Source organism: Chelonoidis abingdonii, chromosome 1, assembly GCF_003597395.2.
Source record: "Chelonoidis abingdonii isolate Lonesome George chromosome 1, CheloAbing_2.0, whole genome shotgun sequence".
Classification (NCBI taxonomy): domain Eukaryota; kingdom Metazoa; phylum Chordata; order Testudines; family Testudinidae; genus Chelonoidis; species Chelonoidis abingdonii.
The window spans coordinates 212,229,505-212,247,018 of NC_133769.1; the positions used below are offsets into that span (position 1 = coordinate 212,229,505).

Genomic DNA, 17,514 nt, shown 5'->3' on the forward strand with positions numbered 1-17,514 from the left:
CCAAGAGTCTCTATGCAGGATATGCCCTGTGGCCAAGGACCAGAATGAAGTATCAGCTGTGTCCATCACAGCCTGGAGAGTTACCTTTCTCATCAGCCTCCCATCACCCACCAAAAACTGGTCTTGCACAGGAAGTTTGTCATTAAACTCTGCCAGCCTCGTGTAGGTATTAAAGCTGTAGTTAGCCAACAATGCCTGGTAGCTGGCTATACAAAACTGAAGGCCTTGGAGGAGGAGATCCAGCCTCTTCGACCCTTTATCTGGCAGAGTGGATTTCTGCAGGTGCTGTCAAGCCCATTCCACTGCCACTCGCACCACTAGTGAATTAGGGGCAGTGTGTATAAAGAGAAAAATTGGCTCCTTTGGCCAGCACAAAATAGTATCTCTCAGTTCACTTTGGGAGGTGGGCACACAATGCTGGTGTGTGCCAACCTGTTCTGGATGGTTCCAGTATGGTCTCATTTACGAGAAGGGCCACCTTGGATGGTCCCTGTAAGCGGGTGCAGACTCACCTGGTGGTGCCTCCTGCTGGTCATCTCGGGAATTAGCTCACCAGTCGTCAAAGCGCCCTCTGCAGGCCAGGTGTCCCACCTGTCGTTGGCCCCCATGTCCCTCCCGGACCCCAGTGCCCTTGTCGTAGGTGCTGCCCCACTCTCTCTCGGTCTCCCCACCCAGGGGCACCCCCAACCTTATCCCCACATCACCTCACTCATGGCTACTGCCAGTCACCGTCTAGCCCCCGTGCCATGGAGAGGACTGCAGTCTACCAGCCAGTCATCACAGGCAACAAGGGGTTTGGACTGGCTGCCTTTACCCACTCTCAGGCTGTCCCTCTGCAACCCCAATACTTATGTGGGCCTCCTGCCAGGCCGCAGACTGGCGCTTTCCAGGCTGGAGACTCCCCAGCTCCTCTGCCTTTCCCCAGCCCTGCTCCACTCAGGTACTCTGCTCAGGTCCCTGCAGCCAGGTCCCTCTCCCTCTTTAAACACAGCTAGAGAGAGATTGTTGAGCTCCTGGCTCCCAGCCTCTTATATAGGGCCAACTGAGGCTTGATTGGGGCGTGGCCCAGCCACAGCTGCTTCTCCAATCAGCCTAGTACCTGCTTTCCCTGCCACAGCCTTCTCCCAGGAGTGTTTTAAGCCCTTCAGGGCAGGAGCGGGATAACCACGAAGTCCCGGGACCTCCTGGTCAACCTCCTCCTCGCCCTGGCTAAAAAAGCCATCTACACGACCAGGGAGAGGAGGTTGGCCGATGGAGACTCCGGTGACTGTGGGGCTTGTTTCCGGTCCTTGGTCCGTTCACGTATCCGGGCAGAGTTCTTCTGGGCGGCGTCCACTGGCTCCCTTGACGCCTTCGAGGAGCAGTGGGCGCTGTCCGGGGTTCTCTGCTCGGTGTCCCCGTCAGGCTCCCTTCTTATGACCCTCTGACCTCATTCCCGTCCCTGTTCTTTTATTAGTTGTCCCCCGTAATCAGTGGGCTTCTGTGGTCCTGTGGGTCCTCCCCTTAGGCTGGGTGGGTGGGGGATTCTTTAGCAGTGGGCGGGCTTTGCCCGCCCACTTCCCAGGAACCCAATAGATACAGTCCCTTTGGCTGTAAAACATCCAGGAGACGGCGCTGGGGGTTCTGGACCTCCTCCAACAGAATTTACACATCAGTAGCCACTCTTTGAAGTAGATCTTGATATTGTCAGTGGTCATCTGGTGGAGAGGGTGGGTAATAAGGAGTTTCCGGTCGGAATCGCAGGTTCCGGTTCACTGACAAATGGCTGACGAGACGGGGAAAAGGAGGACGTTACTTACCTGTACGTGAAGATTCTTCAAGATGTGTGGTCCTTATGTGAATTTCACTGAGGGTTTACACATGCACACCATGTGTCCGGAGCTGGAGAATCTGAAATAGTAGTGTCCGTTTGTTTGCACATGTGCCCTTGCCTCATGGTTACATCTGAGCAGATAAAGGGCAGAGTGGACTGACCACGTCTCCAGTTCCTTCTCCACTGCAAATCGAACAGATCCACAGCAGAGGGGAAGGACAGTAGGAAGTGGAGTACAGACAGGGGCACACATCTTGAATAACTTCCAGTTACAGGTAAAATAACCGCCTCTTCTTCTTCTTCTTCTTCTTCAAGTAATGGTCCCTATTGTATTACAGCAAGGATAACTAATTAGCAATAACTAATTCAAAGAAGGGGGCAAGGATGAGGATAGATTGGTTGAGCAGAAGACAGCCACACCAAAAGATGTATCCTTCGCAGAGTTTTGCGCCAAGGCATAATGTAGAGCAAAAGGTATGTACCAAACTCTACATGGCTGACCAACCTGTGTTTCAAAGCAGTACGTCATAGAGGGTGGCCATACTCAACATCTGGTCTCTTGCAGAATGGGCTCTCACTCAGAAGTGGGTGGCAGTACCAACAACTGATAAAGCGTAATGCATCCTGAAAACCACATGGAGATTCTCTGTGTAGAAATTGCTTGCTCCTTAACTCTCTTAGTTATTGTGATAAACAATGTAGGAGACTTTCTGACTGGTTTTGCCCTCTACAGTAGGCCATGGTCAAGGCCTAGCAGACATCAAGGGAGTGAAGTTGTCGTTACTCTGCTGAGATGTGAGGCTTTGGAAAGAAAGCAGCTATGCGTACAGGCTGGTTGAGAAGAAACTGGGATACAACCTTTCGTAGAAACTTGGGATGTAGGTGCAGGAAGACACTGTCCTTATGGAAAGTGGTAAAAGGGGGTTCCCTACCCTTAAAGACCCAAACTCACCTACTCTCCTTATCAAAATGATAGCCACCAGGTCGGCGACTTTTATGGAAAGAAGGGACATAGAGCATGAAATCAGTGGTTCAAAGGGCTGTTTCATTAGTGCTGACAGAACGAGGCTGAGGTCCCACTGAGGAGCAATAGATTCTATGGGTGGGAAAGTTCTGAGGAGGCTTGTCCAAAACCTAACAGTCAAGGGGGATGTGTAAAAGTGGAGTTTCCTTCCATGGTGGGGTTGAAAGGTGCTGATTGCCTCTCGATCTTGAGAGAGTTGAGGGAAAGCCCCAATATCTTTAAGGACAGGAGATAATCCAAAAGAAGGGGAATCTCCACTTTTCCATTTGGCAACGTAAGAACGCCTACTGGACTCTTTCCTGTTGCTTGAAAGTATGTCTTGGACTTCTGATGAACACTCCTATTCTAGTGAATATGCCCATCCAACGACCACACTCTGAGGCGAAACGTCTACAGATTAGGATGTCTGATCCTGCCTTTGTGTTACATTAGCAGCCCAGGAAAAATAGAGATGGGAAGTGGCTGCCAGGCTGACATGCGGAGAAAATTGGGAAACCAAAACTCTATTGGCCAGAATGAGGCGAGCAGAATGATTATGGCTCTCTCCAATCTGATCTTGTGGAGTACTTGTGGCAGCAGTAGTACAGGGGGTAAGCATGATTCATCTGGTCCAACCAGTGTGGTATCAGAGCATCGTCTTGAGAGTGGATACGGTTACCGTTCCTCACCAACCCCCTGCCTCTGGAGCAGTATGTGCTACATTTGTTGTTGGCGTGGGAGGCAAAGAGGTCTCTGGTCAGAGTCACCCAATAATTGAAAATGTTGCTTACTATGGTGCCATGGAGTTCTCACTCCTGATTGGCCATGAATCTTCTGCTGTCCGTAACCTCTGTTTGTCAGAAGCTGGGAAACGGCGATGGGATGGATCACTTGATGATTACCTGTTCTGTTCATTCCCTCTGAAGCACCTGGCATTGGCCACTGTCAGAAGACAAAATACTGGGCTAAATGGACCTTTAGTCTGACCCAGTATGGCCGTTCTTATGTTCCATAAAGTCCTGCAGTTTGCCACACTGAAGAAGTCATATTTGGCCAACAAGGCTTGGTAGTTTGAAATTTGGAACTGAAGGCTAGCTGACGAGAAGCCCTTGAGTACCAGAAGGTCCAACTGTTTGCCCTCCTTATCAGTTGGGGTGGAGCATGGGTGTTGCTGTCTGGACTATTCAGTTGCTGCTTGCACCATGGGCAGGGGGTGGGGGTTGGAGAGATCGAGAGAAAAGAAACTCAGACCACTTAGCCAGTATGTAGTATCTCTTTACTGTCCCCTTGTGGGTAGGCGTGCATGTGGCTGGGATATGCCAAACTATTCTAGCTGTCTGGAGAAAGGCACTGTTGATCAGCAAGAGCAACCCTACTCGGTACTGAGGAATAGGAATGAAGGATTTCCAGTAGCTGATGCTGCTTGTCTTGGGGGATCTAAAGGTCATCTGCTACCCTTTGCAGAAGATCTTGGAATTGTTTGGGACCCTGGGTATAGTCCCCAGGGTAAAGGGTATTTCCCTCTGCCTGGGAGTTCTATGTTATATTAGACTAGATAATTGTTTTTCACATCTTGGCTCACAGAGAGTATTAGACTAAGATTTCTAAACTACAGGATAACTATTTACAGCAAACATATACAATAACTCATTTAGAGACTCTAAGAGCAAAGGAGGACAGGGTTCTGACTCAGGCCATGAGTGGTCAGAAGGAACTGGAATGGTGTCACCATGCCCCTCCCCTCTGCCCTCAGTCAGGAGCATGAAAGAAGATACTGAGCATGTGCGGGTCAAAGGAAACTGCTTGGAAAAAGTCCAGAGTCAGGCACATGGCGTGCATGCATACCCCATACATGGAATACACATAGGGACCAGAATCAAAGAAGAATATATAGTTTCAGGCTGACCTAAAACAATTTGCGAATTTTGACAAGACTTCGCCAAATAGTTTCAGCCAAAAAAGTTAGGGGATTAGACTCACAAAACATGATGAGAGGGAGGTAGTAGTGGCATTGCTCCACCCCCTGGATCCCAACAGTCTAATGGTTAGGACACTCACATGGGATGTGGAGAGACCCAAGTTTGAATCCCCAGCCTGGAGTTAAGGACTTAAACCCAGGTCTCTCCGCTCCGCGGGCAAGTGCCCTAACAACCATGCTATGGGATATTATGGGGTGGGTCTCGGTCTCTTCAGCTGAACCTGTTCCACTTTGAATAAAGTATCTAAACAGTCATGGGGTCAGAAAGAAAAAGACGGACACCAAAGATACTTAGGCAAATTTCAGCAACTATGAGGTTGCCCAACCAAGGTAGATGGTTTGCGAAGGCTGTTGCAGAGAAATAGCTGATCTGGTGGGGGAGGGAAGAGGTGATTGGACTAACAGAGACTTTGTGGGATAACTCACATGACTGGAGTACTGTCATGGATGGCTATAAACTGTTCAGGAAGGACAGGCAGGGCAGAAAAGGTAGGGGAGTTGCACTGTATGTAAGAGCAATATGACTGCTCAGAGTTCCAGTATGAAACTCCAGAAAAACCTGAGAGTCTCTGGATTAGGTTTAGAAGTGTGAGCAACAAGGGTGATGTCATGGTGGGAGTTTGCTATAGACCACCAGACCAGGTAGACGAGGCTTTCTTCAGGTAACTAACAGAAGTTACTAGATCACAGGCCCTGGTTCTCATGGGGGACTTCAGTCACCCCAATATCTGCTGGGAGACCAATACAGCAGTGCACAGACAATCCAAGAAGTTTTTGTAAAGTGTGGGAGACAATTTCCCGGTGTAAGTGTTCGAGGAACCAACTAGGGGCAGAGCTCTTCTTGACCTGCTGCTCACAAACAGGGGAGAATTAGTAGGGGAAGCAATAGTGGATAGGAACCTGGGAGGCAGTGACCATCAGATGGTCAAGTTCAGGATCCTGACACAAGGAATAAAGGGGAGCAGCAGAATACGGACCAGGGACTTCAGAAAAGCAGACTGACTCCCTCAGGGAACTGATGGGTAGGATCCCTTGGGAGAACAACATGAGGCGGAAAGGAGTCCACGAGAGCTGTCTTATATTTTTAAAAATCCTTATTGAGGTTGCAGGAACAAAACATCCCGATGCGTAGAAAGAATAGTAAATATGGCAGGCAACCAGCTTGGCTTAACAGTGAAATCCTTGCTGATCTTAAACACAAAAAAGAAGCTTACAAGAAGTGGAAGCTTGGACAAATGACCAAGGAGGAGTATAAAAATATTGCTCAGGCATGCATGAGTGAAATCAGGAAGGTCAAATCACAATTGGAACTGCAACTAGCAAAGGCTGTTAAGTATCAGAGGGGTAGCCGTGTTAGTCTGGATCTGTGAAAGCAGCAGAGTCCTGTAGCACCTTATAGACTAACAGACATATGGGAGCATGAGCTTTCATGGGTGAATACACGAAAGCTCATGCATCCGACGAAGTGGGTATTCACCCACGAAAGCTCATGCTCCAAAATATCTGTTAGTCTATAAGGTGCCACAGGACTCTTTGCTGCTTTTAAAGGATGTTAAGAGTAACAAGAAGGGTTCCTATAGGTATGTTAGCAACAAGAAGGTGGTCAGGGAAAGTGTGAGCCCCTTACTAAATGCGAGAGGCAACCTAGTGACAGGATGTGGAAAAAGCTAATGTACTCAATGCTTTTTTTGCCTCTCTCTTCACGAACAAGGTCAGCTCCCAAACTACTGCCCTGGGCAGCACAGTATGGGGAGGAGATGGCCAGCCATCTGTGGAGAAAGAAGTGGTTCGGGAACATTTATAAAAGCTGGACAAGCACAAGTCCATGGGGCCAGATGCGCTGCATCTGAGGGTGCTAAAGGAGCTAGCGGATGTGATTACAGAGCCATTGGCCATTATCTTTGAAAACTCATGGCAATCGGGGGAGGTCCAGGATGACTGGAGAATGTCTAATGCAGTGCCCATCTTTAAAAAAAGGGAAGGAGGAGGATCCGGGGAACTACAGGCCAGTCAGCCTCACCTCAGTCCCTGGAAAAATCATGGAGCAGGTCCTCAAGGAATCAATTCTGAAGCACTTTGAGGAGAGTAAAGTGATCAGGAACGGTCAGCATGGATTCACGAAGGGCAAGTCATGCCTGACTAACCTAATTGCCGTCTATGATGAAATAACTGGCTCTGTTGATGAGGGGAAAGCAGTGGATGTGTTGTTATTCATTGACTTTAGCAAAGCTTTTGATACGATCTCCCACAGTATTCTCGCCAGCAAGTTAAAGTAGTACGAGCTGGGTGAATGGACTATACGGTGTATAGAAAGCTGGCTAGATCATCAGGCTCAACGGGTAGTGATCAATGGCTCCATGTCTACTTGGCAGCCGGTTTCAAGCAGAGTGCCCAAAGGGTTGGTCTTGGGGCTGGTTTTGTTCAATATCTTCATTAATGATCTGAACGATCGCGTGAATTGCGCCCTCAGTAAGTCTGCAGATGACGCTAAACTGAGAGGAGTGGTAGATACACTGGAGGGTAGGGACAGGATACAGAGGGACCTAGACAAATTAGAGGATTGGGCCAAAAGAAACCTGATGAGGTTCAACAAGGACAAGTGCAGAGTCCTGCACTTAGGACGAAAGAATCTCATGCACTGCTACATCGTAGGGACCAAGTGGCTAGGTGGCTGTTCTGCAGAAAAGAATCTAGAGGTTACAGTGGATGAGAAGCTAGACATGAGTCAACAGTGTGCCCCTGTTGCCAAGAAGGCTAACAGCATTTTGGGCTGTATAAGTAGGAGCACTGCCAGAGATCGAGGGATATGATCATTCCCCTATATTTGACATTGGTGAGGCTTCATCTGGAGTACTGTGTCCAGTTTTGGGCCCCACACTACAAGGAGGATGTGGAAACATTGGAAAGAATCCAGTAGAGGGCAACAAAGATGATTAGGGGGCTGGAGCACATGATTTATGAGGAGAGGCTGAGGGAACTGGGATTGTTTAGTCTGCAGAAGAGAAGAATGAGGGGGGATTTGATAGCTGCTTTCAACTACCTGAAATGGGGTTCCAAAGAGGATGGATCTAGGCTGTTCTCAGTGGTAGCAGATGACAGAACAAGGAGTAAGTTACTCTGGGGGAGGTTTAGGTTGGATATTAGGAAAAACTTTTTTACTAGGAGGGTGGTGAAGCACTGGAATGGGTTACCTAGGGAGGTGGTGGAATCTCCCTCCTTGAAGGCTTTTAAGGTCAGGCTTGACAAAGCCCTGGTTGGGATGATTTAGTTGGAGATTGGTCCTGCTTTGAGCAGGGGGTTGGACTAGATGACCTCCTGAGGTCCCTTCGAACCCTGATATTCTATGATTCTATGAAATTAAACTCAGTTGAACAGAGAAGTGACTGAATGGAAAGTGAGAAACTAACAGGGGACTGAGTGAGTAGTGACAGAATTCAAGTGTCTCCAGATGTGAGTGTATTTTATATATCTATGTGTATTTTATGTATCTATCTGAAGGCCAGGTGGCAGAATGGATTGAATGTATTTTTGTAAGACTGGACTAGTACAGTTTTGCCCAGACTGGTAAATTCCTGACAATTTTTCAAGTATACTATAATAAATAACATGTTATACTCCTGATGGAATTCTGTTCCAAAACATTCTGCACCAAAAATTTATGCTCACAATATTTAAAAATTCTGCAATATTCAGCATATTTTATGTCAAAATAACACAATATAATCTCTTCAGTTTCAATTATTTTTGTAATTTATTTCAAAATACCTGTCAACAAGTATGTCAACAATACAGACAACAGCAAAAAAGATACTCCTAGGAGTAGAGAGTTAAAGAAACCTCTGCAACAACCCAGTTATAGTTGGGAGGTGCTGGAGTGGGCTGTGTCAAGTCCCCAGAGCCCAGACACCTGCACTCCCATCCTCCCAGAGCCCAGCAGCAGGGAACCCCTAAGCCCAGAGACCAGCATCCCCAGAGCCTTTACTCCCCCCAATTTCTTTACTGTCCTGCCAGGGAACATGGTGTGGTGTGGCCCTGCCGTTCCTCACTCTTTGCCAGAGCTGGTAGGGTTTCCCAGGCCCTCTCCCATCCCCGAGAGAATGAGAATCAAAAAGCATACAACATCCAGCCCCACCTCGTTGGCTGCTCCGCTCCCTGCGAGTTGGGGTATGCAGAGTCCAGCAGCCCCTAGTGGTGATCAGCAATTCAACAGGGGAAACAGGGAATTCTAGGAAATTTTGCATGGTGCAATGGTGCAGAATTCCCCTGGGGAGTAATGCTAGCATGACGAATTCAAGTACAAGATGTAGCACGCGCCAGAGACAGCATATCTGGTAGGCAAAGAACTAAGATATCAGAGTCCACCAAGGAATGAATATGAAGCAGTGCCAACAATGTTTTAGCTTGAGTTTCTGAAAACAGACTATTCTCATGTGTCTAGCTCTAGAGGTGGTGGTAACAGTGGTTGGTGGACACAATATGCCCACCCATTGCTCAGATAACACTGGGAGGCCTCTTTTCATTGCAAACATTGCCTCCCCACTCTGGAGATCTACGCAGAATTAAAAAAATATTTACTATTGATAGTGGTAGCAAGCCTAATAAACTCGTGAATAATGCTGATTTATAACAATTTCAACTTTGTTGCTCTGCTCCAAGGTGAGCAAAGGGGAATCGAACTGAAACAAGTATAGTTTCATCAATAAGTTTCACCAACAAGAAAGCATAGTACCTACCTTCAACAAGGAGGACCCGGTCAACTACAGACCAATCAGCCTAACTTCAATATCCAAAAAGATACTGGAACAAATTATTAAATAATCAATCTGTTTAAATCTAGATGATATTAAGGAATTGCAAAACATGGATTTGTCAAGAACAATTCATGCCAAATCAATCCATTTTCCCCTTCTCTGACAAAATAACTTGCCTAGTGGATGGGGGGGAAAACAATAGATGTGATATATCCAGACTGTAGTGAGGCTGCTTACATAGTCCCATATGACATTCTTGTAAGCAAATTAGGGTAACATGGTCTAGGTTAAATTATTATAAAATGGGTGCACATCTGATTGAAAGACAGTTCTCAGAGTAGTTATCAGTGGTTTGCTGTCAAACTTGGAAATGTATCTGGTGGGATCCCACAAGAGTCTGTCCTGGGTCCAGTACTATCCATTTTTCATTAATGACTTGGATGATGGCATTGAGAGTATGCTTATAAAATTCACGGATGACACCAAGCTGAGTGGTGTTGCAAGTATTTTGGAGGCCAGTATTAGAATTCAAAACAATCTTGACAAACTGGAGAATTGGCCTGAAATCAACATGATGAAATTCAGTAAAGACCAGGGCAAAGTACTTCACTTAAAAAAGAAAAATCCAATGCACAACTACAAAGGCTAGGTGCTAGTACTGCCAAAAAAAGATCTGAAGGTTAGAGTGGATCACAAATTGAGTAAGAGCCAACACTGTGATACCGTGGCAAAAAAATGCACACATCATTTTGCGATACATTAACTGGAGCATCACATACAAGACGGAGGAAGCAACTGTTCTGCTCTATTTGGCGCTGGTCAAGCCTCAGGTGGAGTACTGTATTCAGTTTTGGCATCACACTATAAGAAAAATGTAAGCAAACTGGAGAGAGTACAAAAGACAGCAACAAAATGCTAAGTGGCTTAGAAACCACGGCCTATGGAAGAAAGATTGAAAATACTGGGTTATTTTTTATCTAGAGAAGAGAAGACGAAGGAGACTTGATAACAGACATCAAATATGTTACGGGCTATTACAAAGATGATGGAGATCAACTGCTCTCCATGTCAACCAAGTACAGCATGAGTCACCATTGACTTAAACTGAAGCAAGGAAGATTTAGGTTAGCTATTACAAAAAAACTAAGTATTGATAAGCACTGGAGCAGGTTACCTAGCGAGGTTTTTTAGAACAGGTTATACAAACACTTGTCAGGGATGGTGTAAGTATTTTTTGTATCTTGGAAAGCCAATAAAGATATTGTAAAAAAATATTAACAGGATTAACTGACTATTTCAATTACTTTTTAAAATGCACCTACTCGTCATTAAAGACATTGCATAAAATTACAGATCTTACCAAAAAAAAACCATCAAAAACTCTTCCTCTTCTCTTCAACCCAGCAAAACAGATACTTACCTGCAATTAACTCACTAACATCCTAATTAACCGACCCCATCTTCAAAAGCCTGCAGTCTTCGCTTCACGTCTCAGAGGTAGATGGATGCTATATGCCACACAAACACCAACTGAATTGGGTGGACTTGCTGCTTTAAAAGGAACGTAGTTTGAGTGACAATTCACTCCATCTGGCAGAAGACAGGTTTCAGGCTTGCCTTGCAATCTACATAGGACTACAGAAGTAGAGGGACTCCTAATTGTATGAGTATGATTACAAAGCAGCTGGAAGATGAGATTTCCAGCTTGGGTAGACCTACAAAATCTAATACACTCAAAATAACCATGGTAACACGGGCAGCAGCGCAGGCTAGCTGCCTGACTATGATGCCACCCAACACCCCGGGTTCACATTCAAGCAGCTAGCCCAAGCTGCCACCGATGCCTCTGCAGCCTACTGCTATTTTTAGCGTGAGCTTGAACTGAGCTAGCTTTCGTATGTCTACCTAAGCTGAGGAGACGGGGCAAGAAATCACATTTCCAATTGCTGTATAGGCATACCATAAGTATCCTTCCACCAGCTCCAAGGATACTGTGATTCTCTCCAACGTGAAAACCCTTCACAAAGATTTTAAGAAATTAAATAAAATTTATGTGATTTCATATGTATAGCTATACTAGCCATTTTCCCCACTGTAATTACTGTTGTTACCACTAAATGCAGATTCCCCAATATGGCAACAGTAGAGCACTAGTGTGAAAAAGGTGCCAGCAACTGCCAATGTGTTAACCACATCATCTAGAGAGACTGGGAGCTAGTCTACACTTCTTCCTGTTCTATGCTCAACCTAGACCCTTTTTATCTGGAATCAGCCATACTGGCTAAGTAATAGAAGCCAACAGATTTTAAGGTTTCTCTGAATCCTTTTTTGGTTTTGTCCTCACTTGGTTTAGGTTCATTCTTGTTAATCATATTAAGCCAAATTTCCAATGAGACTATCATAATAAAGTCACCAACCTAGTCTGTCAGATCCCTTGGAAACTTCCATTAATTACTTTTGCAAATTTAGGGACTCATGGTTGAGGGGTGAAAACATTATCTACGTTGTGCAGATTGTGCAGTATGGTTCAACAGCAGTAACATTCAAAATATCTCAGTTGCAAGATGAAACTCAATGTTTTGCTCTCATCCTTCAATGGACTTTTTAATTCAATAGCACATTTGATTTAGGAGACTAATTTCTGCATTTTGAGATGGGCACAAATGCTTTCATTACACAAATTTTACTTTAGAAAAAGCATCTGATTTTATAACTTCATATCATCAATCATTTCTTTCTTACCACTTCCCTTTAACTTTAGGTACGCTAAGTCAAGTAAGTTCGCACAGTATCTGGTAATTATTCAACAATTATCACCCATTTACTGCATCGATTAGCAGCTTTTACACTGTCCACAGTTAGTCTGACAAACAATCATATAATGAAGTCAACACTCAAGAAGACTGAAAAATAAGATAAGATAGTCAGCTTTGTATAGACACATTATGGTGTGCACTGCCCACTTTTCAAAAACTTTTAGATTGCAAACTAAGCCCCTACAACAGTACACTACTCTACTCATTCCCCTATTTAACACTAAATGAAAATTCATTCAATCTACTAGCCCAATACCCTCTCCAGTCACTAATGACTTCACTCATTCTCCTTCCCCTCTCAGCTTACAGACAATTCTGTCATTTTCTTCTTGTTTCCTAGTTGGGAAAAAAACCAATAAGATCACCACTTCTCTTAACTTTTTAGAATACTCATTCAGAGATACCAATTAAGAGTCTATTGTTTCTACTATCAAAAATTTTCAAATACATTAAATTTGTGCCAAGCTCAAAAATGAACAAACCAGAAGAATAAAACACATTAAGTTGTTTTTCCCTAGAGGAACTCACTCATCTCATAACTGTTGTTCTTTGAGATGTGTTGCTCATATCCATTCCAATTAGATGTATGTGCACCGTGTGCACAGTCGTTAGAAAGTTTTCCTCCTAGCAGAACTGCTCGGGTGGGCCTCTGGAGTGGCGTCTCCATAGTAGTGAATATAGGACCATACCGAACAAGTGCCTCCTCAGTTCCTTCTTGTCAGCTACTCTGACAGAGGGGAAGGCGGATAGGTCTGGAATGGGTATGAGTAACACATCTTGAAGAACAGTTACAAAAAGATGAGTAACCATTTTTTCTTCGAGTGATTGTTCATATTGATTCCAGTTAAGTGACTCCCACGCCTTACCTAAGCGGTGGGGTCGGAGTTATGGAATCACAGACTGAAGCACTGCTCTGCCGAATCATCTCTCGCATGCTGGGTAATCACGTAGTGAGCGGCAAAAGTGTGCTTTGAGGACCACGTCGCCGCCCTGCAGATCTCTTGAACTGGCACCTAGACCAGGAACACTGTTAAGTAACTATAGCTAAACTATTAAAACGATAAGACTAAACTACAAGAACCAGAGGAATACCCGCGAAAGCAAGCCAACACAGTTCCAGTGACTGGCACAGGTGGTAAAAAGGAACTGAGGAGGCGCCAGGTCAGCAGAGTCATATATTGAGCACCATAGAGGCGCCACTCCAGGGGGCTCCACAGCTGACCCGACAGGTGCTGCCAGGGGAAAAACTTTCTGACAACTGTGCATGCGGCGTGCACACACCTAATTGGAATCGATATGAGCAATCACTCAAAGAAGAAAAACAGGTTTTCCCACAACCCAAAGGCAATGGTTCCCAACCTGTGGTCCACAGATCACTAGTGCTTCACAGAAACCCATATGCTCACACTTGAAACAAAAAAGAGCCAGCACACCTGCAGATTCATACACTAATGGAAACTAAATATACATTAGCTTTCTATTATGTTTTTCCATTTAAGAAATTGCCACAGTTGCCACAAATTATGTTATGGTATCTTAAATGGGAGAGATAGTACCCAGGACAATCTGTCACTTAAGATGTGATCAAGCCTATGAACAGTTCTAATTCCCCTGAACAGAATGCGAGCTGGTTTTGAAACATTCACATTTTAAAAAAATATAAACAAAAACATTCTGATGAAGTCAGGATTTATTCCAACTTACCACTGAAATGCATTGTACTGGAAGTAGACCAAACCAAGGCCATATAAAAAGGCAGCATTCTGTAAGCAAAGAAACATTGTTTAAAACTCAGATGAGTAAACTTACATTAGAGAACTTCAGACCTGTATTTTTGCACATTCTTAAATGCATGGCTGATAGAAATGCTGTCTCCAATATCAGGTACTCTATTTAGGAAAGCTCTCAACATGACAGCAGGTTGGGGGGAAGGGGAGCCAGATTTAAAAACAAATGTGGTTCACCAGAAAGCCTGAACTCTCATTCTGAATTTCAGACCAAAATGCTACTTATGGAGCCATTTAATAACAAAAATATCTGAGCATTCTTACATTAGTGAAACTAAAGAGGGATATTCTGTTTTGTGTTAGAGGAACGAAGGGGAAGGTAGGGATGGACAGAAATCTTCATTTTAAAATGGGAAGATGAGACAAAAAACATACCATACCATACCAGTATAGTCATAATTATAAATAAATACTACTACAAGTGGTATATTTAGAATATACAATTTTTGATTTCAGTATTTAAAGTACTATACTACTAAGATAAGCCTGAAATTTGGCTTAAGAAAATTCCATTTGTCACTAATACTAGGGGAAAGGCCATCCAGCTCTGACCCTGAAAAAGTAATTATATTTCTTAATCACTGATCATCAATTTATCAGTAGCTTTTCTGCAGTTCACAAGTCTATTAATTTATTTTCCTGCTGTGTCATACTATTTACATGGGGGGGGGGGTCAACTGCACTTATGCAGTGTAATCCTTTTCTAAGAAACTTTTCTTTTTAAAGAAATTGATCCTTAGATCCCAAGGAGATAAGACAAAATTTAAGGCTTTTTATTGGACATTTATTAAGCAAGTGTAAGTAATTTGATAAATGATTACCACATATTTACTAAAAATTCAAAACTACACCTCTACCTCAATATAACGCTGTCCCTGGTAGCCAAAAAAATCTTACCACGTTATAGGTGAAACTGTGTTATACTGAACTTGCTTTGATCCACTGGAGTGCGCAGCACCCCCCACCCCCGAGCATTGCTTTACCACATTATATCCAAATTCGTATTATATCGGGTCGCATTATATCGGGGCAGAGGTGTATTACATAAACATCACTTTTTATTATTAATTATTATTATGCAGCAATATACTCAAGTATTTTCTGTATTGCAGGTTACCATCAGGTTATAAAACAGAACTTAATTACACTAACCATAACATGTTTCTGGGGGACCATCTTAAACAGTGGGTTCAAACTTTTTTTTTTTTTTTTTTTACTGGTGACTCCTTTCACATAGGAAGCATCTGAGTGCGACCCCCCCCTTATAAATTAAAAACACTTTTTAATATATTTAACACCATTATAAAAGAAGGAGCAAAGCAGGGTTTGGGGTGGAGGCTGACAGCTCGCGACCTCCCCCCCATAAAAACCTCATGACCTCCTGAGCGGTCCCGACCCCCAGTTTGAGAACCCCTGATCTTAAAAATGACAGACAAGTCTATTTTTATTCATATTAATAAACCAAAACAAGCCAAATTTTGAGTCTGTGCTGGAGAACATCAAGCCTGAGATCTGATGGACCAAGGAGGGCAGGAAGTTTCATAGCCAAAGATTCCTCAGGAGCATCATGTGTCTAACCTCATCCTATTTATATTAAGAGGAGATCCTTTGATTCAACAATTCAATCAACAGATATTCCCATCTGTTGTGGTACCTCAAAGGGAGAGGCACAATCAAGACAGAAATCCAACAAAACAGAGAGTACTATGTGGTATTAGCATATACTATGGTGATAAATGTCTCATAAAAGAACCTAAACAGAACGTAATACCGTGGAAGTGGCAGTGAGCGCTGCTAGTCCTGCTACTGTGAAACCAACTATGAGCTGTACAAAAATATCAATTGACGTTTTTAAGGTATTTTTGGCTCTCTGGTTGAAAAGGTTAAACACAACCAGGTGGACTGTGCGTTGTGTGAAGAAATACTTCCTTTTATTTGTTTTAAACCTGCTGCCTATTAATTTCATTTGGTGACCCCTAATTATTGTGTTATGAGAACTAGTAAACAACACTTCCTTATCTACTTTCTCTTCACCAGTCATGATTTTATAGACCTCAAATCATATCTCCTTTTAGCCGTCTCTTTTCCAAGCTGAAAAGTCCCGGTTCTATTCATATCTCCTCATACGGAAGCCATTCCATACCCCTAATCATTTTTGTTGCCCTTTTCTGAACGTTTTCCAATTCCAATATATCTTTTTTGGGATGGGGCGATCTAATCTGCACACGGATATGGGCGTACCATGGATTTATATAGAGGCAACACGATATTTTCTGTCCTATTATCTATCCCTTTCTCAATTATTCCAAGCATTTTGTTAGCTTTTTTGACTGCCGCTGCACATTGAGTGAATGTGTTCAGAGAACTATCCACAATGACTCCAAGATCTTTTTCTTGAGTGAGTAGTAACAGCTAATTTAGATCCCATCATTTTATATGTATGGTTAGATTATGCTTTCCAATGTGCAATACTTTGCATTTATCAACATTAAATTTCATCTGCCATTTTGTTGCCCAGTCACACAGTTTTGAGAGATCCTTTTGAGCTCTTTGCTGTCTGCCTGGGTCTTAACTATCTTTAATAATTTTGAATCATCTGAAAATTTTGCCACCTCACTGTTTACCCTTTTTTCCAGATCATTTATGATGATTTTATTCTTACATTACTGATGCCTTCCAAGCATTCTTTAACTATGAGCTGAGGAAAAGGACAAGACTGAAGTAGTGGAACAGTATATATCACTGTGCTAGGGCAGTTGTTAAAAACATTTGGACTGAGAGAGACAGAAAAAGAAAGTTAGTTTTATTTCTTGCACCTATAGTAAACAATTTGCAAAGCACAGAATCCAACTAGCAATCCTTTATTTATTTAGCAAGTCCTATTTGTGGATATCTCAAGCTTCGTAAGGCACTTCCAGCCATCTTCCATGGGAGAGGCAGTGGAAAGAGCGGAGTCTATTTGGAGGTTGAACGAGTAGACCTCCCTGAGCAGCATATCGGACCCAGAATGCCCAACCCAGGAACACAAGACAAGGAGACATCCAACCTGGGGGATGCTAGCTGGAACTCCTAAGGGGAGAGGGCAAGGCTAGTCCTAGACAAGGGATTTTGGAGGAGCCACAAGTTCCTCAGTCACTCCCACAACCTAGCATAAAGTCTCCTGGGGCAGCAGGGAAACCCCAATGGGCTTCCTACTGATTCAATATAGCTATTTTGGGGTGCTATTAGAGCCAAATTGGTAGACTGGATCCCCTATTCAGAGGTCCACACGTAAACTGTATAAAAAGTGTACCAGACCACAAAACCTGCAAGTCCTGGTGCAGGAAGAAAAGACCTTCTGCGAAGATGGAGTCTGAAAGCTCATTT

General features: G+C 43.8%; 1 protein-coding gene across 7 annotated transcripts in view; it reads right to left on the bottom strand.

Moving 5' to 3' along the window:
* Nucleotides 1–17,514, bottom strand: part of KDM6A (lysine demethylase 6A) — a 287,206-nt gene that overhangs the window by 131,563 nt on the left and 138,129 nt on the right. For 5 of the 7 annotated variants that reach the window (XM_075059516.1, XM_075059508.1, XM_075059521.1 and 2 more), the window contains exon 5: nt 14,066–14,124. The exons of 1 other annotated variant lie outside the window; for it this stretch is intronic. In XM_075059516.1, coding sequence (XP_074915617.1) covers nt 14,066–14,124 — 59 coding nt within the window. Of the gene's footprint in view, nt 1–13,227; nt 13,369–14,065; nt 14,125–17,514 lie in introns of those variants that run through there. One more of the 7 variants, XM_075059518.1, reaches the window with a different exon arrangement.